At 54.9% G+C, this 24,890-nt stretch overlaps 2 protein-coding genes and 1 long non-coding RNA gene across 4 annotated transcripts; 2 read left to right on the top strand and 1 right to left on the bottom strand.

Moving 5' to 3' along the window:
* Nucleotides 1-3,225: 3,225 nt before the first annotated feature.
* Nucleotides 3,226-8,888, top strand: KCNJ14 (potassium inwardly rectifying channel subfamily J member 14). Its single transcript, XM_023182394.2, has 2 exons — nucleotides 3,226-4,379; nucleotides 6,074-8,888. Exons 1-2 carry the CDS (start codon nucleotides 3,666-3,668, stop codon nucleotides 6,668-6,670), a joined length of 1,311 nt encoding a protein of 436 aa, XP_023038162.1. The 5' UTR covers nucleotides 3,226-3,665; the 3' UTR covers nucleotides 6,671-8,888.
* Nucleotides 7,264-11,556, bottom strand: LOC111520002. The gene is made up of 3 exons (XR_002724536.2): nucleotides 11,293-11,556; nucleotides 8,475-8,513; nucleotides 7,264-7,842 (listed from the first exon to the last, which is right to left on the bottom strand). It is a non-coding gene; the product is annotated as an uncharacterized LOC111520002 (long non-coding RNA).
* On the top strand, nucleotides 10,892-24,606 carry CYTH2 (cytohesin 2). 2 transcript variants are annotated; one of them, XR_002724535.1, is made up of 12 exons: nucleotides 10,892-11,389; nucleotides 12,216-12,363; nucleotides 12,466-12,532; nucleotides 14,830-14,948; nucleotides 15,806-15,886; nucleotides 16,409-16,521; nucleotides 16,686-16,834; nucleotides 17,355-17,467; nucleotides 20,507-20,635; nucleotides 20,764-20,835; nucleotides 20,927-21,081; nucleotides 21,389-24,606. XR_002724535.1 is itself a non-coding variant. In XM_023182393.1 (12 exons), the coding sequence occupies exons 1-12, from the start codon at nucleotides 10,915-10,917 to the stop codon at nucleotides 21,474-21,476; spliced, it is 1,656 nt and encodes a 551-aa protein (XP_023038161.1). In that variant the 5' UTR covers nucleotides 10,892-10,914; the 3' UTR covers nucleotides 21,477-24,606. The 2 variants fall into 2 exon arrangements, 1 of the variants encoding a protein (XP_023038161.1); XM_023182393.1 differs by having other exon boundaries at nucleotides 17,355-17,466; nucleotides 20,559-20,635.
* The last annotated feature ends 284 nt before the right edge of the window (nucleotides 24,607-24,890 follow it).

The raw sequence follows: 24,890 nt of genomic DNA, 5'->3' as shown, positions 1-24,890 counted from the left end.
GTGAGCAACTAAGCCAGGATCGGGCCCTTATCCAGAAGGCCCTTCCTGGTCTTTTAAGAAGTCCCAATTTTCCCACCTCAGAATTGAGGATACCGAGATTCAGAAAGAGTTGCCAAGGATCCGAGGGTTGGGCATGAGCCCATTTCATTTATTTTTTAATAGCTTCATTGAAATCTAATTCACATCTCATATCACACACTCATTACAGGGTACAATTCAGTGGCTTTTCGTATATTCACGACTGTGCAGCCATCACAATTTTTTTTTTTTGAAACGGAGTCTTGCTTTGTTGCCCAAGCTGGAGTACAGTTGCACGATCTTGGCTCACTGCAACCTCTGTCTCCTAGGTTCAAGTGATTCTCCTGCCTCAGCCTCCCGAGTAGCTGGGATTACAGGGGCGTGTGCCTGTAATCACCACACCCAGCTAATTTTTGTATTTTTAGTGGAGACGGGGTTTCACCATGTTGCCGAGGCTAGTCTCAAACTCCTGACCTCAAGTGATCTGCCCACCTTGGCCTCCCAAAGTCCTGGGATTACAGGTGCCAGCCACCACGCCCGGCCAGCATAATGTTTTCGAGGTTTATCCATGTTGTTGCATCTATCAATACTTCATTTGTCTTTATTGTAAAATACTATTCATTGGATGAATATACCACATTTTATTTATTCGTTAGTTGGTTGATACTTGGGTTTCCACCTTTTGGCTATTATGAGTAATGCTGCTGTGAACATTTGTGTACAAGTTTTTGCCATCTGTTTGCATTTCTCTTGGGTGCATAAGTATGAGTGGAATTGCTGCGTGATGTGGTAATTCTATGTTTAACCATTTAAGTAACTGCCAGACTGCTTCCTACAGCAGCTGCCAGTTTTCATGCCCCCCAGCAGTGTATGAGGGTGCCAGTTTCTCCACATTCTTGCCAACACTTGTTTTTTTTATTATAGCCATTCTAAGTGGGTGCAAAATGGTATTCCTTTGTGGTTCTGATTTGCATTTCTCTGATGGCTGATGATGCTGAGCATCTTTTCATATGTTTATTAGCCATTTGTATACCTTCTTTGGAGAAATGTCTGTACAGATCCTTTGCCCACTTTTTTTGTGCCTCAGCCTCCAGAGTAGCTGGGACTACAGATGTGCACCACCAGGCCCGGCTAATTTTTGGATTTTTAATAGAGATGGGATTTTGCCATGTTGGCCAGGCTGGTCTCAAACTCCCGAGCTCAAATGATCCAGCTTCCTCGGCTTCCCAAAGTGTTAGGATGACAGGCGTGAGCTGCTGCGCCTGGCCCCCTTTGCCCACTTTTAAATTGGGTTATTTGGGCTGGGCACCAGCCAGCATGGTGAAACCCTGTCTCTACTAAAAATACGAAAATTAGCTGGAATGGTGGCCTGAGCCTGTAATTCCAGAGACTCAGGAGGCTGAGGCAAGAGAATCTCTCAAACCCGGGAGGCAGAGGTTGCAGTGAGCTGAGATTGCACCCCTGACTCCAGCCTGGGCGACTGAGACTCGGTCTGAAACAAAAAAAGGTGTGTGGGGGGGGGGGGCGGTTATTTATCTTTTCATTATTGAGTTGCAAGGGCTCTTTATATAGGCTAGATACAAGTTCCTTATCAGGTATATGATTTGCAACTACAGTATCTTCTCCCATTCATGGGTTGTCTTTTCCCTTTCTTAAAAAATTTTTTGGAGACACGGTCTCGCTCTGTCGCCCAGGCTGGAGGGCAGTGGTGCAATCATAACTCACTGCAGCCTCCAACTCCCGGGCTTAAGCCATCCTCCCACCTCAGCCTTCCAAGTAACTAGGACTATAGGTTTGCATTACCACATCTAGCTAATTTTTAATTTTTTGTAGAGCAAGCCCCTTGCTATGTTGTCCAGGCTGGTCATGAACTCCTGGGCTCAAGTGATCCTCCTGCCTCAGCCTCTCAAAGCACTAGGATACAGGGGTGTACCACCTTACCTGGCCTCTCTTCACTTTCTTGATAGTGTCTTTGGGAGCACAAAAATTTTTTAGTTCTGGCTGGGTGCAGTGGCTCACGCCTGTAATCCCAGTACTTTAGGAAGCCAAGGTGGGAGGATCACTTGAGGTCAGGAGTTCAAGACCAGCCTGGCCAACATGGTGAAACCCCATCTCTACTAAAAATACAAAAATTAGCCAGGCGTGGTGGTGCATGCCTGTAATCCTGGCTACTCGGGAGGCTGAGGCAGGAGAACCCAGGAGACAGAGATTGCAGTGAGCCAAGATCGCGCTACTGCACCCCAGTCTGGGTGACAAAGTGAGAGTCCGTCTCAAAAAAAAAAAAAGTTATTTAGTTCTGATGCAATTCAATTGATGTAATTTTTTCCTTTTGTTACTTTGCGAATCTGTTTTTCAACCACAGTCAACCTCAGAGCCCTGAGGCATCTCTCCATGCTGAGAAGCAGTTACACCTTACAGTTAGGAGCTTGGACTCTGGAGCTGGATGGCTAGCATTTAAATCCCAGTTTACTTAGCTGTGGTCTTGGGGAAGTTACTTAAACTTTCTGTGCTTCAGTTGCCTCATCTAGAAAATGGGGATAATGATGTCTGCCTCATAGGCTTGCTCTGAGGCTCAAATATGTAAATTCATGTAAAGTGCTTACAACAACCTCCAAACTGTATAAACAGTATAATTGATAGAACACAAATTATGAATTCAGTACATAGATTTAGCACTGTATAAATGCATGCTGTAATTATTGTGGCACTTGCTATAATATCGTTATTGTTATAGTATTTTCTGTTGTTGTTATTCAAGTATCTTCTATAGTATTGTTGCTGTTTATGCTGCATCTTCCAACTTGGAAGGGGAGTATGGGCCAGGTGGGGTGGCTCAGGCCTGTAATCCCAGCACTTTGGGAGGTTGAGGAGGGAAGATCGCTTGAGGCCGGGAGTTCGAAACCAGCCTGAGCAACATAGTGAGGCCCCTGTCTCTATAAAACAAAAATTAAATTAATAAAACATTTTTAAAAAGAAGGTGGCTGGCAGGGCGCAGTGGCTCACACTTGTAATCCCAGCACTTTGGGAGGCCGAAGCGGGCGAATGATGAGGTCAGGAGATTAAGACCATCTTAGCCAACATGGTGAAACCCCTTCTCTACTAAATTACAAAAACAGCTGGGCATGGTGGTGCCTGCCTGTAATCCCATTTACATAGGAGGCTGAGGCAGGCGAATCACTTGAACCCAGGAAGCAGAGGTTGCAGTGAGCTGAGGTTGCAGTGAGCTGAGGTTGCCGTGAGCTAAGACTGCGCCACTGCACTGCAGCCTGGCGACAGAGCAAGACTACGTCTCAAAAAAAAAAAAAAAAATTACCCAGGCGTGGTGATTTGCGCCTGTAGTCCCAGCTACTCAGGAGGCTGAGACAGGAGAATCGCTTAAACTTGGGACGCAGAGGTTGCAGTGAGCCAGGATCGTGCCACTGCACTCCAGCTTGGGCGACAGAGTGAGGATCTTTTCTCCAAAAAAAAAAAAAAAAGTATAGTTCCACCTATTTGACAGATGAGGCCACTAAGCTCCAACGGGGAGCATGCTTGGCCGATGAGCTCACCTATTCCTGGTGCCCCTGACGTTTCTGCCGGTTTCTTGTCCCAGCAGGTTGGGGGCGCCTGCCCCCCACTAGTCCAAGTGGAGGGGGTCCCTCCGCCCAATGGGCCTGGCCAGGGCCCTACGCCGCCTCAGCGGCGCCCTGGATTCGGGAGATAGCCGGGCGGGCGATGAAGAAGAGGCCGGGCCCGGGTTGTGCCGCAACGGGTGGGTGCCGGCGCGGGTACAGTCACCGGTGGGCCGGCGCCGTGGTCGCTTCGTCAAGAAGGACGGGCACTGCAATGTGCGCTTCGTGAACCTGGGTGGCCAGGGCGCGCGCTACCTGAGCGACCTGTTCACCACGTGCGTGGACGTGCGCTGGCGCTGGATGTGCCTCCTTTTCTCCTGCTCCTTCCTCGCCTCCTGGCTGCTCTTCGGCCTGGCCTTCTGGCTCATAGCCTCGCTACACGGCGACCTGGCCGCCCCGCCACCGCCTGCGCCCTGCTTCTCACACGTGGCCAGCTTCCTGGCCGCCTTCCTCTTCGCGCTGGAGACGCAGACGTCCATCGGCTACGGCGTGCGCAGCGTCACCGAGGAGTGCCCGGCCGCTGTGGCTGCCGTGGTGCTGCAGTGCATCGCCGGCTGCGTGCTCGACGCCTTCGTCGTGGGTGCTGTCATGGCCAAGATGGCCAAACCCAAGAAGCGCAACGAGACGCTGGTCTTCAGCGAGAACGCCGTCGTGGCGCTGCGCGACCACCGCCTCTGCCTCATGTGGCGCGTCGGCAACCTGCGTCGCAGCCACCTGGTCGAGGCCCACGTGCGTGCCCAGCTGCTGCAGGTGCGGACCTCCACGAGCCCTGGGGGATTGTGGGAGATGTAGGCCTGAGGTTGAGGGGCATGCGGTCCTGGAGGGGGCGTGGACTACAACTCCCAGCAGCCTCTCAGGCCTGTGGCTTGCGAATGGGTCACTGGGCAGTTGGGGATGTAAACCCAAGAGAGAGGTCTGTGACCAGCTCTTCCTGGAGGCCTGGACTTGGGACATACAGAGCTTCCTGTGGCTTGAGGATGGGCTGCCTGTGGGTAGCCCCGAAAGGGCCACACCTGGCCTGTCAAGGCCCCGGGCCGTAATTCCCAGAAGCCTCTGGGTCAAGGGGGACCTGCCCAAAGATGGGGTGGCCTTAGATGCAGCTTTGCGGGGGGGGGGAGGGGGGGGCCTGCGTGACTCAGGTGTACAATTCCCACTGGAACCTGTGGCACAGACGGGGGCCTGTGACTTGAGGCTCCCGGGAGAAGCAGGCCCTGGAATGGGTGCAGCTCATCATTGTGGAGCACAGTTCTCCAGGCCTCTAGACGTGGGGTCCTGCAGCTCTGTGGGAAAATTCATTCCCCAACTCAATGGCCCATCGTGTCCCACTAGCCTCCTGCCCTCTGAAAGCAGGGTGGGAGGTGGCAACGAAACGAAACTGCACCTCCCATTGGCCCCTGGGATAATGGCTCCCTCCCATGCCCTGAGGAAGGGGCCTTAGTGTTCCTAGAATTGTGGTCAAATTGCTCAAACATCTCTGTTCCCAAGAAACTCTGGGCCAGCAGCTGCCATTGCCCAAGTAAAGTGACTTTAGAACTCTGGGCTGAGGCTGGACTTGGAGAGGATCAGGGGTGGTGGGAGCTGCAACTCCCAGCCGCCTCTGGGGTTCCTCTACTCGGGGCTCCCGGAGACAGTTACAAGAGGAGGATAGGTGCCCACCTCCTACTTCTATCTCCTGCCTGATGCTTTGAGATGCCAGGGTTCATGAATCCGAGGGACACTGTCTCTTGCAAAAGTTTGTGGGGCAGTGACTTGGCCTGGGAGGTGGCTATGGAACCCGCAGGTAGGTGGGGGTGAAATACCCACACCCCCACAACGCTTGCTCACACAGAATGACATGGAAGGGTTTGCAGTTGCCCTGGCAGCTTGGATAGCTCAGGGGAGAGCCCAGGGATAAGCCTGAGGCAGTGGTGGGTACAGAATGTTGGACCTGTGTTGCCCTAACTCTCCCTTCTTGTCATCTGGTTTATCTTTCTCTGGCCACATACTAAAAGCCATTTTTCTCTCCCCCTCCTTCTCCAATTCTCTGTTGGATGTCATTCTTATTTTCTGTTGTCGCTTCGATTTCATCTCTGTCTTGCTGATTTCTGTGTCTGTATGTCAATATCACTCTGTCCCTCTCTCCTCCTTCTCTTCCCCCGCCACACCCCTCTTCCCATTTTCTATCCCCAAACCCCGAGTCTCTTTCCTCTCTCTTCATCTCTGGGTCTCCGTCTCCCCTCCTCCCATCCTGGATCTCTGGCTCCCTCACTGGGTTTCTGTGCCCTCCCCTGCATCTCTCTGGGTTGCCGGCCCCATCTCTGGATCCGTGTTCTCACCCTTTCCTTCACTCCTGTGGTCTTTACCTTCTTCTTTCTCTGCATCTCTTCCTCTCTCACACTCCCTCTGTCTCTGCCCGTCTCTGTGCTCCCTGCTGTCTGTCTTTGGCTCCTCGCCTCCCACTGCAGCCCCGTGTGACCCCAGAGGGTGAGTACATCCCGCTCGACCACCAGGATGTGGATGTGGGCTTTGATGGAGGCACCGATCGTATCTTCCTCGTGTCCCCCATCACCATCGTCCATGAGATCGACTCTGCCAGTCCTCTGTATGAGCTAGGACGCGCCGAGCTGGCCAGGGCTGACTTCGAGCTGGTGGTCATTCTCGAGGGGATGGTTGAGGCCACAGCCATGACCACACAGTGTCGCTCGTCCTACCTCCCTGGTGAACTTCTCTGGGGCCATCGTTTTGAGCCAGTTCTCTTCCAGCGTGGCTCCCAGTATGAGGTCGACTATCGCCACTTTCACCGCACTTACGAGGTCCCAGGGACGCCGGTCTGCAGTGCTAAGGAGCTGGATGAACGGGCAGAGCAGGCTTCCCACAGCCTCAAGTCGAGTTTCCCCGGCTCTCTGACTGCATTTTGTTATGAGAATGAACTTGCTCTGAGCTGCTGCCAGGAGGAAGATGAGGACGATGAGGCCGAGGAAGGGAATGGGGCGGAGACAGAAGATGGGGCTGCTAGCCCCCGAGTTCTTACACCAACCCTGGCGCTGACCCTGCCTCTGTGATGCAAACTGATGTAGCCTTTCCTTATGTGTGCCCCCTTCCCCAAGGTAGCAAGATGGAGAGATAGGGCTCTCTCCTGGGATGGGGGCAGGTGTTCCCTAAGACCAACAGGCCTGCTGGGTAAATGACTAGGTGGTAAGGTTCTGCCATGTCTGGTGACCCACCATGGACATACTGGACCTTAATTTTAATTTCTCTGCTTCTGTGTTCCCTCCTGAGACCCCTTTATGAGCCTGATTCCTGAGTCTCACCAGAGTTCTGGATCACCCAAGAGGAAAAGACTGGTGGTTCTAGATCCCTCTATATGGGGGCACCTGGATTGTTGACCAGGGTGAGAAACCAATGGTATAGACTGCCTCTGGGGAAGCACGTTGGCAGTTCTTGAACAGCATCAGAGATCAAGAGTTTGTAGGTCTGTATTTACCTAAGCTTCAAGGGAGTGTTGCTTCTCAACTCAGCTAACTGAGCAGCAAATCATTTGTTCTAGACCACCTAAGGAGGGAAGGTTATGGAATGCCCCAAGTATGCAAGATCATCTTGATTGACCAAAGACAAAAAAAAAAAGAAAAAGGAAAAGAAAAAGACCTGTGGTTCTAGAAAGCTCATTAGTTGAGATTCTGAGTCTAGGTTGACCACAGAGGCAAGCACTGGTGATTCTAGGACAGGTTTGACCTGGAGAGTTGAACTACTCTAGAAACTAAAGAGTAGTGTTTCTAGAATGCACAAAACGTTGAGTCTGTGGGTTTAGAAAGACTAAAGTAACAGATTAGGAATTCTTGATATTAGACAACTCCAACTTCTGGCTGTAGAGCACCCAACCAAGAGAATAAGCAATGCTTTGAAAGGATCCACGGGGTGGGTTTTTTTAAGTGCCATTCTAGAATGTCCAAAGGGAATCAGGATTCTGTGGCTCTAGACTGATCACAGAGTCAAGGAAGCAGTGGCAATTCTAGATGTCTGAGATTTTGCTGGTTCCAGCTTGGCCAATGGAGTTGAGAATCTCGATGATGCTAGATGACTTCTTGTGGTTCTGTAATGCCAAAAGGAATGAAGGCTCCAGGCATCCAGAGTTGTCCATTACCAAAGCCTGTAAGTTCTCATCACCTCCAGGTGGACTTCTTAGCAGTGCCAGGAGGTGGACTCAGGACTTGAGAAGCAACAATTCTGGGTTGACCTAGAAGTTGAAGGTTCAGGTGAGGCCCTGTAGGGCACAGGGCTAATTAGTGGACAAGGGAAGGGAGAGGCCCAGGGCTGGTGAGTCTAGAATGCTCTGGAACCCTACACCTAGTGATGTGTGTCTATTTCTTTTTTTCTTTCTTTCTTCTTTTCTTTTTTTTTGAGACAGAGTCTTGCTCTGTCACCCAGGCTGGAGTGCAATGGTGTGATCTCAGCTCACTGCAACCTCCGCCTCCCGGCTTCAAGTGATTCTCGTGCCTCAGCCTCCCGAGTCGCTGGGATTACAGGCATGAGCCACTATGCCCGGCTAATTTTTGTATTTTTAGTAGAGACGGGGTTTCGCCATGTTGGCCAGGTTGGTCTCAAACTCTCGACCTCAGATGATCCACCTGCCTCGGCCTCCCAAGGAGCTGGGATTACAAGCATGAGCCACCATGCCCAGCCGTGTGTCTGTTTCTTAAAGATGTTATACATATGTATATTATATATATATAATATAAATACAGATATCTATTTTTTTCCCCTGGTCCCTACAACAGGCTTAAAGATGGAGCACTAACTAATTGGAATGAGGTCCTTTTCAAGGACCCCAGAAGCTTTGCTCTAAATCCCAATACTGCCTCAACTTACTGTGTCACTTTGGACTCCTCTTCATGTCAGTTTCCCCATCTGTAAAAATGGGATATTGGAACTTGAAGTTATTCAGGGGCCTTTCCAGCAGGACGAGTCCTCACTTCACCGAGGGTGGGATGGGCATTTGAGTCCTGGGGATTTCCTTCCTCTCCCCAGTGCTGGATCCTACGACCTTCCAGGAGAGGCTGGGATGTAAGATACTCTTAGAGGCTGGCTCTGAACTCGGGTGTCTGAATCACAGGGCAAGGGTAGGCGTGGGCTGTGGCTAACAGCCAGAGTCACTTCCCTGGCCCAACTTGGGGATCTGGGGAGGAGGAGGTAGCTCTGGACACTGGGGTTCTTCCCATTGTGGGAGAATGACTGTTTTAGGGGGAGACCCGTCCCCCAGATTAAAGAACTGGGAGCCCTAGAGGGTGTGTCTGTGAATGTGCTTCTCGGTCCTCGGACCTGGCCCCCTGCCCATGCTGCCATCTACCTAAATGCCCCGCAGGCTGGAAGCCAGCTGCAGAGGGAGCCAGTGACAGGGAGGAGGACGTGTTCCCACCCTGTATTCTGGACCGAGGGCAGCCACTGTCATTGCCATTCAGCCTTCACAAGTGCTGCATCAACCCAAATGCCCCCATCCAGCTCTCCATCTCCCTTTATCCCTCGGAATCCCCATGTAATAACCGGATGGGATTAATTAGCTGGCGGCTCTCTCAGCTCAGGGTGTCTGGGGTAGGTAGGGACAGGGGCAATGGAAATGCAAGGTGGGGGAAGGATGTTAAGTTGGAAGTGAAGGGGCAGGGAGGGGGTTTTGTTTGGAAGGAGAGCGGGAGCAGGGCAGCCCAGCCTGGGTTTCCACTGGGGAGGGCAGGGCCTGGGCCACTCATAAAGGTCAGTGAGGGGATTAGGAGCCTCCATGTCTAATCCGGTAGCTTAACCAGGTCCTGGCCCCAGATCCGTCTCCACCTGCCCAGCCCAGGGACAGAAAATGAGGACGAGGCCCAGACACTACTTCAGCCCCCATTACGGCTTCCCTCTTTACAGGGGTGCCTGGGTTCCCCATTCCAGCCAGGCCTTTAATCCCATTCCCTTACAAATAATGGGACCTAGAGGCTGGGGAAGGGGAAGGGGGCTCAGAGGAGGGAGGAGTTTAAGAAGGGCAAGGTTGGCCAGGCACGGTGGCTCACGCCTATAATCCTAGCATTTTGGGAGGCTGAGGTGGGTGGAGCACCTGAGGTCAGGAGTTTAGACCAGCCTGCCCAACATGACGAAACCCTGTCTTTACTGAAAATACAAAAATTAGCCAGGCATGGTGGTGGGCGCCTGTAATCCCAGCTACTTGGGAGGCTGAGGCAGGAGAATCGCTTGAACCTTGGGGGTGGAGGTTGCAGTGAGCTGAGATCACGCCAGTTCACTCCAGGCTGGACAAAAGAGCAAAATTCAGTCTCAAAAAAAAAAAAAAAAAAAAAAGGCAATAGTATGAGAGGACAAGGGGGGACATGAGGGGAGCCAGGGAGGAAGAAAAGGCTTCTGAGATGGGAGAAGGAATCAGAGAGGTGGGAGGACGCTGAGGAAAGGGGAGTTGTCTTAGCGGGAGGATGCTCGGGGAAGGGAGGAATCTTAGGAGGATGTTAAGCTAAGGGGAGGAGTTTGGAGAAATGAGGGAGGAGTCTGAGCGGCAGAAGGTGCCAGGAAGGCTGAGCCTGTGCTTTCACTAAATTTGATCTTCCCCTCTTCCATTCTCCATGACCAATACCAAATAGCATAGCATTTAGATAAAAGAGCAAATCTTGGCCAGGCGCGAAGGCTCACGCCTGTAATCCCAGCACTTTGGGAGGTCAAGGTGGGTGAATCACTTGAGGTCAGGAATTCGAGACCAGCCTGGCCAACATGGTGAAACCCCGTCTCTATTAAAAATATAAAAATTAGCTGGGCGTGATGGTGCATGCCTGTAATCCCAGCTATTCGGGAGGCTGAGGCAGGAGAATTGCTTGAACCCGGGAGGCGGAGGTTGCAGTGAACCGAGATCGCGCAACTGCACTCCAGCTTGGACGACAGACCAAGACTCTATCTCAAAAAAAAAAAAAAAAGGAAAAACGAAGAAGTCTTTCGTTTCACCACTTCACGACTCCGAAGAGGCTGAGGGGGATGGGGAGGGCATAGATGGTCGTAAGGAAAGGGTTTGGAGGTAAGAAGGGGCTGAGAGGGGAAATACACGGAGAAGAAAAGCAAAACAAAAAGAGGCCGAAGGCTGCTCCCGGTTGCCTGGCAACCTCTGCGGTCAGAAGCCAGCATGGCCTGCTAGGAGGTGTGGCTTACGGAAACAAGCCAGTTATAGCCCCGCCTCCTGGCAACAGGATTAACTAAGTACTGCCCCCAGCAACGGATTATTGGAGGCGGGGTTCGGTTTACCTAGTCTCCAAGTGTCCAAGGCCTTTGAGCAGGCGCAGAGATGGCTGTACCGCGTACGTCCGCCTCCGCGCAACACCTTTCTGGGGCTTCCCATTGGAGAGCAAACCTGTCAAGTGCTTTCTGTTCTTTCGGAGGCGGGGCCTCCTACCCTGCCTGCACTCCGATTGGCCTCGTGGGCCGTCTACCTCCGGCCGGACATACCGACATCAGCTTTTTGTACGACTGTTGGACCTGGAAGACGATCCTTTGGTGGCGAGGGCGGGGAGGAAAAAAGCGTCCACTGTGGATTGGACGGTGTCAAAAAGAGGGGCGGTCCCTACTGAAGGGGCGGTTGGGCGACCAAGGGAGAGTCTTTTCAGCGCTGAGGACTGGCGCTGAGGAGGCGGCGGTGGCTCCTGGGGCGTTTGAGCGGGCTCACCCGAGCCCGCGGGCCAACGCGGATCCAGGCCCGACCGGCGGGACCGCCCCGGACTCCCCGCGGGCCTTCCTAGCCGCCATGGAGGACGGCGTCTATGGTAGGTCGGGGAGGGGCGGGGTCGGCTGGGAGCTGCTGGAGCCTTTTCTCCTGAACGTTCGGCCGCGAACGTTTCCCTCTGGCGCGCGCCGCCCAGAGGCGTTCGGCCCAGTAGTAGACTTGTCGCGCCGCTTTTGTGGGGCGCTGGACGGGCTTCCGGCGGGGCCCGAAAGCGGGGCGTTCCAGGCCATTGTTTGGGCTGAGCCTGTTTCCGGTGGCGGCGGGAGGGGCGGGATGGAGCGGTGGAGGCGAGGCCGGGGCGGAACCATTCCCGCTGGAGGGGCGGGCAAGCCCAGCGTCTGCCGGGGCCGGGGAGGGGCGCTCGGGTTGCAGGGAGGGGAGAAATCTTGGGGGGCGGGGGCCTTCGATGTCCCGCCCCACCTTCCCAATTCTACGGAGCTGTCATCAGCTCCCCCGGCCGTAGTGACTGCTCATGGACCCAGGAGTCCGGATAACCAGGTCCCCAGCTACCTCGCCAGTAATGGAGTCAGAAAACCAAGGCCTCAGTCCCCTTCCAAGTAATGGACCTAGAAGCTCAGGCCCCCAACCCTTTCTTCCCTCACACCTAAAAGCTCAGGCACCTATTCCCCTTCTCCTTCAGACTCTGGAATCCGGGCCCCAAGTCCCCTCCTCCCGCCAGGACTCAAGAGTTTAGAGCCCCGGCCCTTCCTCCTCTGCACGGAGGAATCCAGGCCCCCAGCCCAGTCTTCTGTGCAGACACGGAAGGTCCTTATGCATCCTCTCCCAGCTCTGTCCGCCCCCAGATTGCAGGAATTCGGGCTCACGGCCCCCAGCACTGACTTTTAAACCGTGACCCCGACCCCTAGAACCCCCAGACTTGACTCCGGAGGAACGGATGGAGCTGGAGAACATCCGGCGGCGGAAGCAGGAGCTGCTGGTGGAGATTCAGCGCCTGCGGGAGGAGCTCAGTGAAGCCATGAGCGAGGTGGAGGGGCTGGAGGCCAATGAGGGCAGGTGAGGGCTGGGGCGGGTGACCTGGGGGGCGTGGGGTTGACTGAGGCCTGGAATGCCCAGGCATTGACCCCCCATCCCCCACCCTGCTCTCTGCTCCTGCAGTAAGACCTTGCAGCGGAACCGGAAGATGGCAATGGGCAGGAAGAAGTTCAACATGGACCCCAAGAAGGTGCTTGGGGCCACAGGACTGGGATCAGCTGGGCAAACATCCAGGCAGGGGCTTCTGGCACCTCCAGGTTCCAGAAGCGTGATGGTTCCAGGTCTATTCTAGGTGGACAGACTTGGTCCTAATCCCTGGATTCAGATACTGGCTGTCCATTTGTTCTCTGAACACTGACCAGGTGTTCCAGCCCTCCTGACTCTTGTGTTTCGTCCCCTGCCCTGAAGGTTGTCTTCCACTTTCTACTTGTATGGGCGCACTTCTTCTGGTCGCAAGATGAGCTCGAGTCTTGTAGGGGCTACAGACAAAGTGATATGCACAAAGGAGAGTTGACCTCCCTCCGGCAAAGGTGCCATGACAGAGGGAGGTATCAGGGTAGTAGACTTCCGGAGGAGGCAGGCTGGTGGAGTCAGGAAGGGCTTCCTTGAGGAGGAGACATTCAGGTCGGGTTTGAAGGATGAGTAGGTGTTCACTAGGTGGAGGAAAGGCTTTTGTTCACTTACTTTTTTTTTTTTTTTGTGAGACAGAGTCTTGCTCTGTCACCCAGACTGGAGTGCAGTGATGTGATCTCGGCTCACTGTAACCTCCCCGTCCCATGTTCAAGCGATTCTCCTGCCTCAGCCTCCCAAGTAGCTGGGCTTACAGGCTCCCCCCACCATGCCCAACTAATTTATGTATTTTTAGTAAAGATGGGGTTTTACCACGTTGGCCAGGCTGATTTCAAACTCCTGACTTCAGGTGATCTGCCCACCTCAGCCTCCCAAAGTGCTGGGATTACAGACATTGAGCCACCATGTCCGGCCTATTCACATACTCATTTAACACCCGTTTTCTTTTGTTTTTTTTTTTTTTTTTTGAGACAGAGTCTCACTCTGTCGCCTAGGCTGAAGTGCCATGATGCAATCTTGGCTCACTGCAAGCTCTGCCTTTTGGGTTCACGCCATTCTCCTGTCTCAGCCTCCCGAGTAGCTGGGACTATAGGCGCCCACCACCACGCCCGGCTAATTTTTTGTATTTTTTTAGTAGAGACGGGGTTTCACCGAGTTAGCCACGATGGTCTCGATCTGCTGACCTCGTGATCCGCCCACCTTGGCCTCCCAAAGTGCTGGGATTACAGGCGTGAGCCACCGCGCTGTGCCTTTAACACCCATTTTCTGAGGCCTCTCGAGAGCCTGATCCTGTGTAGGGCAATGCTGGGGACCCAAAGAAGAATTAGATACTGCCCTGTGCTCAGCCCCTGGACACGGATACCACAATTCAGAGTGAGATATGGCAGTCGTAGAGAGGTCTTCATAGCACAGAGAGCGAGAGAAGCCTCCAGTCTAGCAAGGGCTTGGAGTTCACAGCCCTTGAGGGACTGCGTCTGTTCAAGGTTGTCACATCATTCTTTCCTGAAGCAATTGGAATTCTGTTCAGTCATTCAACAAACGTTTATTGGCTGGGTTCGGTGGCTTATGCCTGTAATCCCAGTGCTTTGACAGGCCGAGGCGAGAGGATTGCTTGAAGGCAGGAATTTGAGACCAGCCTGGGCAGCATAGTGATAACTCATCTCTAGAAAAAGTAAAAATAAATAAATTATCCAGGTGTATTGGTGCATGCCTATAGTCCCAGCTTCTCAGGAGGCCGAAAGGAGAGGATCCGTTGAGCCCAGCGGTTCGAAGCTGCAGTGAGCTGTGATCACGCCACTGCACTCCAACCTGTGCAGTAGAGCGAGACCAGGTCTCAGAAAGAAAAGAACATGTACTGAGCGTCTGTTCCTTGCCAGACCCTGTTGTTGGTGCTGGAATTAACCAGGCAAAGGCAGAGAGGGTAGGCCATGAGGTGCAAAGGCCATGAGTTGGGAAGAAACCTATTTAAGACCTGTGAGGGCCGGGCACGGTGGCTCAAGCCTGTAATCCCAGCACTTTGGGAGGCCGAGATGGGCGGATCACGAGGTCAGAAGATCGAGACCATCCTGGCTAACACGGTGAAACCCTGTCTCTACTAAAAAATACAAAAAACTAGCCGGGCGAGGTGGCGGGCGCCTGTAGTCCCAGCTACTCGGGAGGCTGAGGCGGGAGAATGGTGTAAACCCGGGAGGCAGAGCTTGCAGTGAGCTGAGATCCGGCCACTGCACTCCAGCCTGGGCCACAGAGCGAGACTCCGTCTCCAAAAAAAAAAAAGAAAAAAGACCTGTGAGAAGACTGAAAATGAAACCTGGCCCTGGTCTGTTGAGGGTGGGGGTAGGTCTGGATGCTGAGGTTCCCAGGGAGGTGAGGGGGTGGCTTTCTGGCTCTCAGCACTGAGACCTTGTCTCCACTCACCAGGGGATCCAGTTCTTGGTGGAGAACGAACTGCTGCAGAACACACCCGAGGAGATTGCCCGCTTCCTGTACAAGGGCGAGGGGCTGAACAAGACAGCCATCGGGGACTACCTGGGGGAGAGGTACCGCCACCACTCAGCTCCTGTGGGGCCCCTCCCTCCCGCTACCCACGCCCAGCTCCTGCCCTCACACCGGCAGCTCACAGGTGGAAGAGCCCTGCAGCCTCCCCACAAAGAGGCCCTGGCAGATGAGTCTTCTGACTGGACTGTGACAGAATGGACTGACAGAGGGGCTAGGGGAGCCTGTGGCAACCCGAGGGCATCTGGGGATGCGGGGCCTTCTGGAATTACCTGGGGGTTGTGGGGAAGCATCCATTTATATCTGAGAAGGGTGGAGAACATCTCTCAAGTGTCATGGGAGCATGAGAACCAGGGGTAGACCATGGCTGTGCATGGGCACTGGGTGGCCATCTGGGAGCTGTGGGGACCATTGGGCCCTTGTGGGGAGCCTACGAGTTGTGGGGGTCATTTGGAAGCCTAGAATGCATGGGACTGGACATCAGGTAGTTGGAGGCCATCTGTAGACGTCTGGGAATCAGGGATATACAGAGATCTGGGGTGCGTGGGAAGCATTTCTGGATGTCTGGGGGAGATGGGGACTGTGTCTGGATACCTGGGGAGTGTGGGGATCATTTGAGAGAGGTGACAGTAGATAGCATACATGTTTGCGGGATTTCTCCCAACTGTACAAAGGTTTGGCCTAACCTGGGTTCCCAAGCCATATATTCCTCCCAAGAGTGTGTTCTGAGCATCCCCCACCCTGGGGGCAGGCCTGTGTGGGAGCCCAGCAGGAAACTTCACCCTCCGCAGAGGGCAGCTGTGGTGCAGTAGAAGGGGCACGACTTCCCCAGGGCCTTGCCTCCTGCCCACTCCTGCTCCATCTTCTCCAAACTGCATGTGACTTTGTCCTGTCCTTCCAGGGAAGAGCTGAACTTGGCAGTGCTCCATGCTTTTGTGGATCTGCATGAGTTCACCGACCTCAATCTGGTGCAGGCCCTCAGGTGAGTGATGGGGAGGGGTTTGGAAGGCCAGGAATGTACTTGTCAGGGCCTTCCTAGTTACAAGTGACAAACCTTAAGAAAAAAACAGAAACAAGCAAAACAGAAACAAAAACTAGGGAACTGAGTGCGTCCTGCACCATAAAAGTCCAAGGTTATGGCTTTCTTCAGGCATAGCTATTTCCAGGAGCTCAAATGGTGGTCAGAAAGTCGACTTTCTTTGTCTCTTGTATTTGCCACTGTGTCAGCATTGCTCTCTGCAGACCCTCTTACCTGATAACAAGCCACAACCAACCCCCAGACCTGTCTAGCAAACTTAGCAGAAAGAAGCTACTTCTGTTCCGCTCCACAATGATCCTATGGCCAATGCCCATTGGTCAGATTGGATCACGTGACCATACCAGACCCACCTGCTGAGGCCGGAAGGTTGGGATTCCTCATGGACCAGTTCCTATCACAGGGACTGAGAGTGGGGACAGGCTCCCCCCAGCCCTGGCATCCATTCCTGGCCCCTCCACAACCCAGGCAATTTCTATGGAGCTTTCGCCTCCCTGGAGAGGCCCAGAAAATTGACCGGATGATGGAGGCCTTCGCCCAGCGATACTGCCTGTGCAACCCTGGGGTTTTCCAGTCCACAGGTGCGGGCCCCAACTCCTGGGTCCTGGGAAAGAGGAGACAGGGGCCCAGACTCCTAGGTCTGAGGGAGGGAGGGGGCTGGGAGCCGGGAGTCCTGGGTCCTGGGGAGTAGGGGCACTGGGGGCTGACATGCCTGGGTCGTCACCACCTGCCCTGTCTGGTGCAGACACGTGCTACGTGCTGTCCTTCGCCGTCATCATGCTCAACACTAGTCTCCACAATCCCAATGTCCGGGACAAGCCAGGCCTGGAGCGCTTTGTGGCCATGAACCGGGGCATCAACGAGGGCGGGGACCTGCCTGAGGAGCTGCTCAGGGTCAGCCCCCCTTCCTTGCCCCTCAGCCCTGTCCCTCTTCCTGCCACAGACACCCCCACCCCACCTGTGGTCTCCTAGTGCCCGAGCTGTCTGCCCTCACCCCCAAGATGGTGCGATCATGCCAACTCCTGCATGATCTTTTTCTCTCTCTCTGGCTGCTTCTCTTCTTGACTGTCTCTCTCAGGCTTTGGCCCTGACATTTTTGGCTTGTCTGTCTTCTCTGTCTCTGGCTGTCATGCTTTCTGGCCCTTGATTGGCCTCATTCCCCATCTGTCTGTTTCCCTGAGGATGTAGCCGGCTCCTCCACCTGTCACCAGGGCATCTGCATCTCTTCTTTCCTCCCCCACCTCGGCCTCCCTTCACTCCTCTGCCTTTCACTTCCCCCTCCTCCCCAGCCTGCCCCTCTTTCTTCCCCACCATGAGTCATCCCACCCCTGGTCTCGCTGCCCCCCACCCTGAGTAACCCTTGGCGGGGGGGTCCCAGGGGCCTTGAATGGCTGATGGAGCCTTCACTCCTCAGAACCTCTACGACAGCATCCGAAATGAGCCCTTCAAGATTCCTGAGGATGACGGGAACGACCTGACCCACACCTTCTTCAACCCGGACCGGGAGGGCTGGCTCCTGAAGCTGGGTACGTGCCCTCTGACCCCGCTGGTCCCTCCACAGGGGGCCGTTCGTGGGCCTGGGCCCTGGACTCAGCTTCCACACAAACCTGCTGCCTGAACTGAGGCAAATGATTCGACCTCTCTGAAGCTCAGTTTTCCACACCCAAAAAATGGTGCTGAAAATAAAATCAGGCCTGTGCGCTGGGCCTGGCCTGTAGTAAGTACTTCCCAACCCCTTTTCTCTACCCACAAATGTTCATGGAGCCCTTCTGTGCCAGGCCCTAAGCTGGGCTGAGGACGCAGTGAGAGGCAGGTGACATTGTCCTTTTGTGGGGGAAGAGTTCACTGAGGCTTCTCTCTACTGCGTTAACCCAGCCCAAGGGAGCCAAACCCCTGGAGCCTGTTACTCCCCTTGGCAAGAACTCCCAGGGTCCCAGGCAGGACTGACCCTGCACTCCGAGGCATCAGGCCCAGAGCACTGGCTGATCCAGGAGCCATCCTTCCCGAAACACCACCCACAGGCAGAAAAGAGCCAAACAGGCGAGGAAACCTGTCCCAGATTCCGGCTCCCGGCTGGGGAGGGAATAGCCAGGGCTGGTGCAGATGAGTCGGGAGACCCAGCTGAGATGGAGGGGGGAGTCTTCGTCGTAACATGTGGCACTGGCACATTCAAGGTTGTTTAGCATGGATCAGACAGGATCGTAGCATGATGAGGGGTTAGCACGAGGACTGGAGTGGTTCTCAGCCCTGGCTGCACGTGAGATTTGTCTGGGCACCTCGAAAACTCCAGTGGCCAGGCCATAGACTCCTGAAGTCAGGCTTTCAGGAGCAGAAGGGCTATCAGTCACCATTTAAGCTCCCAATGCATAGCTGAGGTTGAGAGACACTGGCCTGGAGCCGTGCCTGGTAACAGTAGGTGCCACCTGTGTGTTAGATGTGGTTTATAGTGGAGAAGTGGTGCACAGCTGCTCCAGAGAGACAGATCTGGGAAGTTACAGTGCAGCACAATAGTGGAGGCAGCAGGAGAGCCCACAGGAAGCTTCCAGCTCAGTGAAGGGAGTCAAGGCCAGGCTTCTCAGGAGGAGGTTGGACAGGGCAGCTTTGGCCTCTTGAGTCTTGGGGGCCTCTCCATGTGGAACTGTGCTCTTAAACCAGGGCATCACCGCCTCCACAGATGCCAGGTCTCCTGGTAAATGTAAAATATGCAAGTCAGGCTGGGCACAGTGGCCCACGCCTGTAATTTCAGATTTTGGGAGGACAACGCAGGAGGATTGCTAGAGGTCAGGAGTTTGAGACCAACCTAGGCAATATAACGATATCCCCATCTCTACAAAAAATTTAAAAATTAGCCGGGCCTGGTGGTGCAGGAGGATTGTTTGAGCCCAAGCAGTCGAGGCTGCAGTGAGTCGTGATTCTGCCGCTGCACTCCAGCCTGGGTAACAGAGCAAGACCCTGTCTCTATAAGATAAAAGTAAAACATGCAAATCACTGTCCAGCCAACACTCCGGTCCAGATCCCTGCATTCGATCCAAGGGAGGCAGACTGCTGGGGGAGACTGAGAGTCCTCAAGGCGCCCCTGGCAGTGAGTGGGCCAGAAAGAAGCAGGAAGGCGCCAGCGTCATGCGGAACTGCTTCCCTCAAAACTGCGCCTGTCAGGCCGGGCACGGTGGCTCAGGCCTGTAATCCCAGCACTTTAGGAGGCTGAGGCAGGCGGATCACTTGAGGTCAGGAATTGGAGACCAGCCTGGCCAACATGGTGAAACCCCGTCTCTACTAAAAATACGAAAATTAGCCGGGCGTGGTGGCGGGCGCCTGTAATCCCAGCTACTTGGGAGGCTGAGGCAGGAGAATCGCTTGAACCCGGGAGGTGGAGGTTGCAGTGAGCCAAGATCACGCCATTGCACTCCAGCCCGGGCGACAGAGCGAGACTCCGTCTCAAAAAAAAAAACAACTGCTCCTGTCACCAGGAACCTTTCCCATTTCCCAGATGAGGAAATTGAGGCTCATGCCTCAGTTTGGCTTTCAGTCCCATCTAAGACTGCCTAGCCCAGGGACGTCTGTGACCGGAGGGCCTCTGTTCCCTTTGTGCCAGTTCGCAAGAAGGACCTCTTCCTTAAAAGATGGAAATACAGGAGTGGAGATTGGTGATGCTGGTTGCTACTCCATGCCTAATAAAAGCCATTCTTACTGTCACTGTTTAACCCTGGGTCCCCAAGGAAGCCAGAAGCAGGGCATTTTGCTACAGGAAGGTGGAGGCCGAAGTGAGTCTCCAAGCTGGAGTTCAGAGAGTCCAAGAGAGTGCCCTGAGGTCACACAGCCAGTGTGTGCAGGAGCTGAGATGGGCCCCCACGCCCTCCTCAGGCCAAGGACTGGGGGTTTTGTCTTCTCCCCTGTGGTGCCACCTCCAGGGGAGAGGCACTTTTACCATGTTGAGGGAGGACCCTCCTGGTCTAGGACAGACCTTAGGGAGTAGGCTGGCGCCCTGTACCGAAGCAAGGGGTTTTCAGGGCTCCCACCTGGGGCTCATGGCCCTTGGCCTCTCTGGGAGGGAGGGGCCCCGACCATCGCCCCCTCATGTGGATGTAACTGGTTTTCTTCCCTCTCTCTCCCTCCCCTCCCTCTCTGCGTGTTTCTCTCCTGTGTTTGCCTCTCTGTCCCGCCCCTGCGCATCCCTCCCTGCGCCCACCCTATTTCTGTTGTCTGCGGCTCTTGGGGGTGCTCCATTCTCCCGCCTTCCCTTCTCCTGCACCTGGTCCTGCCTGCTTTCTCGCTGTCTGCCCCAGGAGGTAGGTACACGACCTGTCTTTGTCTCCCATCACTAGACGAGGGGAGGGGGCTGCCCTGGCCTCCTGCCCACAGGAGGAGGGGGCTGGGGGCTCAGGATCCTGGGCTGGGGCTGACAGACTTAGAAAATGTGGAGCCCCAAGCTGGGAGTGGACGATTCCTGGAGCCCCAGCACACCCAGCCCTGCTTGTCTGTCTCCCCCCACGCAGTGGCTTTGTCCTAGGCCCCAGGAGCCCCACCTCTACCGCTCTTGCTCTGCTTCTCATGCCCCTCCTATCTCCCAGAGGCCCTGTCCCCCGTTGAGCCCAGGCCCCTCCCGCCCCTTCCCTTCCAGGGGGCCGGGTGAAGACGTGGAAGCGGCGCTGGTTTATCCTCACAGACAACTGCCTCTACTACTTCGAGTACACCACGGTGAGCGGGGCCTGGCTGGGCCCTTGGGTTCCAGGAGGAAGGGCTGCGAGCCTGCACTCCTAGGGCGGAGGGAGGCAGGCTGGGGTGAGGATTTGGAAGTCTGAGTTCTGTCCAACTTACTTCTTCAGGACAAGGAGCCCCGAGGAATCATCCCTCTGGAGAATCTGAGCATCCGAGAGGTGGACGACCCCCGGAAACCGGTAAGACCCTCTCTGTACACCTTCCTGCCAGGGCGGGGCCTCCTCTGCCCAGGGCTGGCTCTTACCTGCGCCCTTCCTCTCTCGTCCTCAGAACTGCTTTGAACTTTACATCCCCAACAATAAGGGGCAGCTCATCAAAGCCTGCAAAACCGAGGCGGACGGCCGAGTGGTGGAGGGAAACCACATGGTGTACCGGATCTCGGCCCCGACGCAGGAGGAGAAGGATGAGTGGATCAAGTCTATCCAGTGAGCCTGGACTCCTGAGTCTGATGGAGGAGGGGCTGGGGCCTGGACCCCTGGGTCTGACGGAGGAGGGGCTGGGGCCTGGACCCCTGGGTCTGACGGAGGAGGGGCTTGGGGGGTCAGGACCCCTGGGTCTGACAGAGGAGGGGCTGGGGCCTGGACTCCTGGGTCTGAGGGAGGAGGGGCTGGGGTCCTGGACTCCTGGGTCTGACGGAGGAGGGGTGGGGGCCTGGACTCCTGGGTCTGAGGGAGGAGGGGCTGGGGGCCTGGACTCCTTGGCCCTCATCCTGGGACCCCTCCCTTTCTGCAGGGCGGCTGTGAGTGTGGACCCCTTCTATGAGATGCTGGCAGCGAGAAAGAAGCGGATTTCAGTCAAGAAGAAGCAGGAGCAGCCCTGACCCCCTGCCCCCAACTCCATTATTTATTACGGAGCTGCCCCGCCTCGGTGGCCGGACCCCTGGGTCTTGGGGCTGTGGATCCTGGTTCCCTGTTTGGAAAATTCACCACCTCTAGCTCCTCTCTGTTCTTTGTAATTAACACGCTGTTGGTAATCTTATTAATTATTTAACCACTTGGCCTGCTGACCCCCTCATTTCTTGGGATTGACGGAGCCGAGGTGCTCGGTGGAGCCAGCCTGTTTCCCTGGACAGGGGCCTGGACCCGCCTGTGTCTGTGGGTGCTGCCTGGGTATGGCTGCTGGGGCCTGTCCCGCCGGGTCTGTTCTGGTTTCACCCCGAGCCCAGCAGGAGTGGAGGAAAGGGAGAAGGTTAATATGGTGGAAGTCTGGAGTTGGAATTGGCCAGGGACGGAGTTTAGAATGCAGGGGTTTAGGGTTAGGGTCTAGCATTCATTCTAGAAGTTGCCTGACAGCCATCAGCCAGTTATGCTACAGCCATCAGCTGGTTCCCATCTTTGCTTTCATGGGGCTTGAGGTCTTTGAGGGGCAGGAGATAAAACTGATGAGGTGAGCTGGGCCAGGGCTTTGAGGACAACCTGGAGCTGGAAGAGCTATAAATGCGACCACCTCAGGGAGGGTCAGGGAAGGATGAGTGGGGAGGTGGCCATGTTCTGCAATGGCCTTGCTGATGGGATGTCCTGAAGGGCTGGGCACCCTTAGATGGGGCCAAGAGGGCTGCACTATGGGTTAGTGCCAGAGCCAGGCTTGTCTGTCCCCAAAGGATCAGCCTCCTTTGGAGGACATTTTGTGTCAAGGATAGGGCTGAGGACCAGCGTTCTTAAACGTCTTACCTGAGATTCTCGACCGCCTAAGAAATGTGAGGATCACCTCTATGAAGGTCAAGTCTTGGCATGCGGGGTACCCCTGAATCCTGGGCTAAGGCCTGTGCCCTTTTGCCCTCCAGTTGGGGTATGCGTGGTGTCCCCAAAGAACAAGGGCTGGTGGATCCCGAGAAGGGTGCGATGGCAGATTGGGAGGTCCCATGTCACTCTCCCATTCCCGCCTTTGAAGCCGAGGAGCTCTTTAGTTAAAAAACAGAACCCTGCAACACCCGGCAGGGCCCGGGACAGGGAGGTGGGTGGAGAGGCATCTGTGGCCCCGAGGCGTGCGGCGAGGTGTAGTCCCTCCCGCCCGCTGTGTTCGCTGTTGAGCTCTCCGATGGGGTCTGGCGCTTCGGAATTTTGTGCCTTTATCCCTGTCCCGCCCTTGGCCACGGGCATCCGCCGGCCTGAAGGGTCCCGCAGTGCATATACCCTGCGCCCCTCGGCGGGAAGATGGACTACAGTTCCCGGCAGGCTGTGCGGCGCCCCCGCCACGGTAGACCCAGACCAGAGGTTTTCTGGGCGTCACAGTTTCCCGAGACTCTGTGGCGGTGTTTGCCTTCTTTTCCTTGGTTCGATCCCGTACTTTTGTGGAGGGTAGAGAGGAGGCTTTGACTGCCGTGGCCCCAGGGACTGTTGGGAAATGGAGTTCCAAATGAGAAAATAGAATTCCCCACTTCTCTTTCCCACAGGTGCCAGGGAAGTGGAGTCATCGACCCAAGAAGGTCATGGGAGATGAGGTCCCGGGGTAAACAGCGGGTCCTGCCGCTAGGTCACCCTTTCCTGCCGCCTCCCCGGATGAACTGCGTGCAGGGCAGCCGGCTCCGTTGCAGGCAGAGGCAGGAAAAGACGCGGAGCCCGCTCGTGGCGAAGAGGGGAGTGCGGTGGAAGGGGAGGGCAGAGGCAGGCGGCCAGTCGCGTGGGGCCTGGGCTGCCCCGGGAGGGCCTCTGGATGGATTCTTAGCAGATGGAAGCCGTGCAGGAGGCAGGGGCCTGACGTGTTTGGATTGAGGTTGCGGGAGGGGCCCCTGGCTGCTGCAGGAAGAATAACTGGAGGCGAGCAGGGAGGTGAGAGGGCACTGTGCGGTGCAGGATGGCGTGGCTGTGGAGGCAGATAACGATGGGCCACGCTAGGAGTCTTGAAAGAGGAGCCAAACGGACTTGCTGAGAGCTGTGCAGCTGGTGAATGACAGTGCTATGGCTGAGGTGGTCGAAAGGGAGTATTTTAGGGGAAATCAGTCATTCCGTTTTGACCAAATTAAGCTGGAGATGTCTGTGGAACATTCCAGCCAGGCTGCATCACTTCACACTGATCTTCAGCATTGCCCACAGTCCATCTTCCCCCAGGGCCTGAGGATTCTGACTTCTGGCTCCCTCCTCACCCAGGACCCCTAAGCTCCCAGCACGCTTCTTTTTTTTTGTTTTGTTTTGGGTTTTTTTTTTTTTTCTGGTCTTTGTTTCGTTTGTTTGTTTGAGAGGGAGTCTCGCTCTGTCCCCTAGACTGGAGTGCAATGGCTCTATCTCGGCTCACTGCAACCTCCGCCTCCCAGGTGCGAGCAATTCTCTTGCCTCAGCCTCCCGAGTAGCTGGGATTACAGATGTGTACCACCGTACCCAGCTAATTTTTGTATTTTTAGTAGAGACAGGGTTTTAGCATGTTGGCCAAGCTGGTCTCGAACTCCCGACCTCAGGTGATCCACCTGCCTCAGCCTCCCAAAGTGCTAGGATTACAGGCGTGAGTCACTGTGCCCAGCCTCAGCCCACTTCTTTCAGTTGGCTATGGTTTGGATATCATTTGTCTTCACTAAAATTCATGTTGAGATTCAAGCCCCAGTGTGGCGGGTGTTGGGATGTGGGGCCTGATAGGAGCTATGTGGTCATGGAGGTGGATTCCTCATAGATTAATGCCTGCCTTCAAGGGTGAGTGAGTTCTCACCCTTGGGAATTTGGGAATTTGGTTTTCTCTCCCTTGCTTCCTTCAGCACCACATGATCTCTGTGTACACAGCGACATCCTTCTGCCCTCCCCCAAGAGCAGAAGCAGCCTCAGGGGTGAGGGAGGTCCTCAGCGAGTGCACCTGCCCAGTCCTGAACCTTCCAGCCATCAGAATCTGAGCCAAATCAACCTCTTCCTTCACAAAGACCCAGCCTCAGTTCTTCTGTCAGAGCAACAGAAAATGGACTCAGCACGGGTCAAATTGTGTCTCCCCACCCCCACAAAACAACTTAATATTAAAATCCTAACCCCCAGAATCTCAGAATGTGATCTTATTAGGAAATAAGGTCATTGAAGATATAATTAGTTCAGACGAGTTCATTCATGTGGGTCCTAATCCAGTAGGATGCATGTCTTTGTAAAAGTTTGGACAGAGACAGACACACAGAACGGACACCATGTGGAGGTGAAGGCAGAGACTGGGGTGATGCCTCTACAAGCCGAGGAAAACCAAAGCTGCCAGCGCACCCTCAGAAGCCAGGCAGAGGCCCGGGACTCATCCTCCCTTGCAGCCTCAGGAGCAGCCAGCCCTGCCAACA

This window comes from Piliocolobus tephrosceles, chromosome 21 (genome assembly GCF_002776525.5).
Source record: "Piliocolobus tephrosceles isolate RC106 chromosome 21, ASM277652v3, whole genome shotgun sequence".
Taxonomy (NCBI): Eukaryota; Metazoa; Chordata; class Mammalia; order Primates; family Cercopithecidae; genus Piliocolobus; species Piliocolobus tephrosceles.
This window is presented reverse-complemented; position numbering and strand designations above follow the sequence as displayed.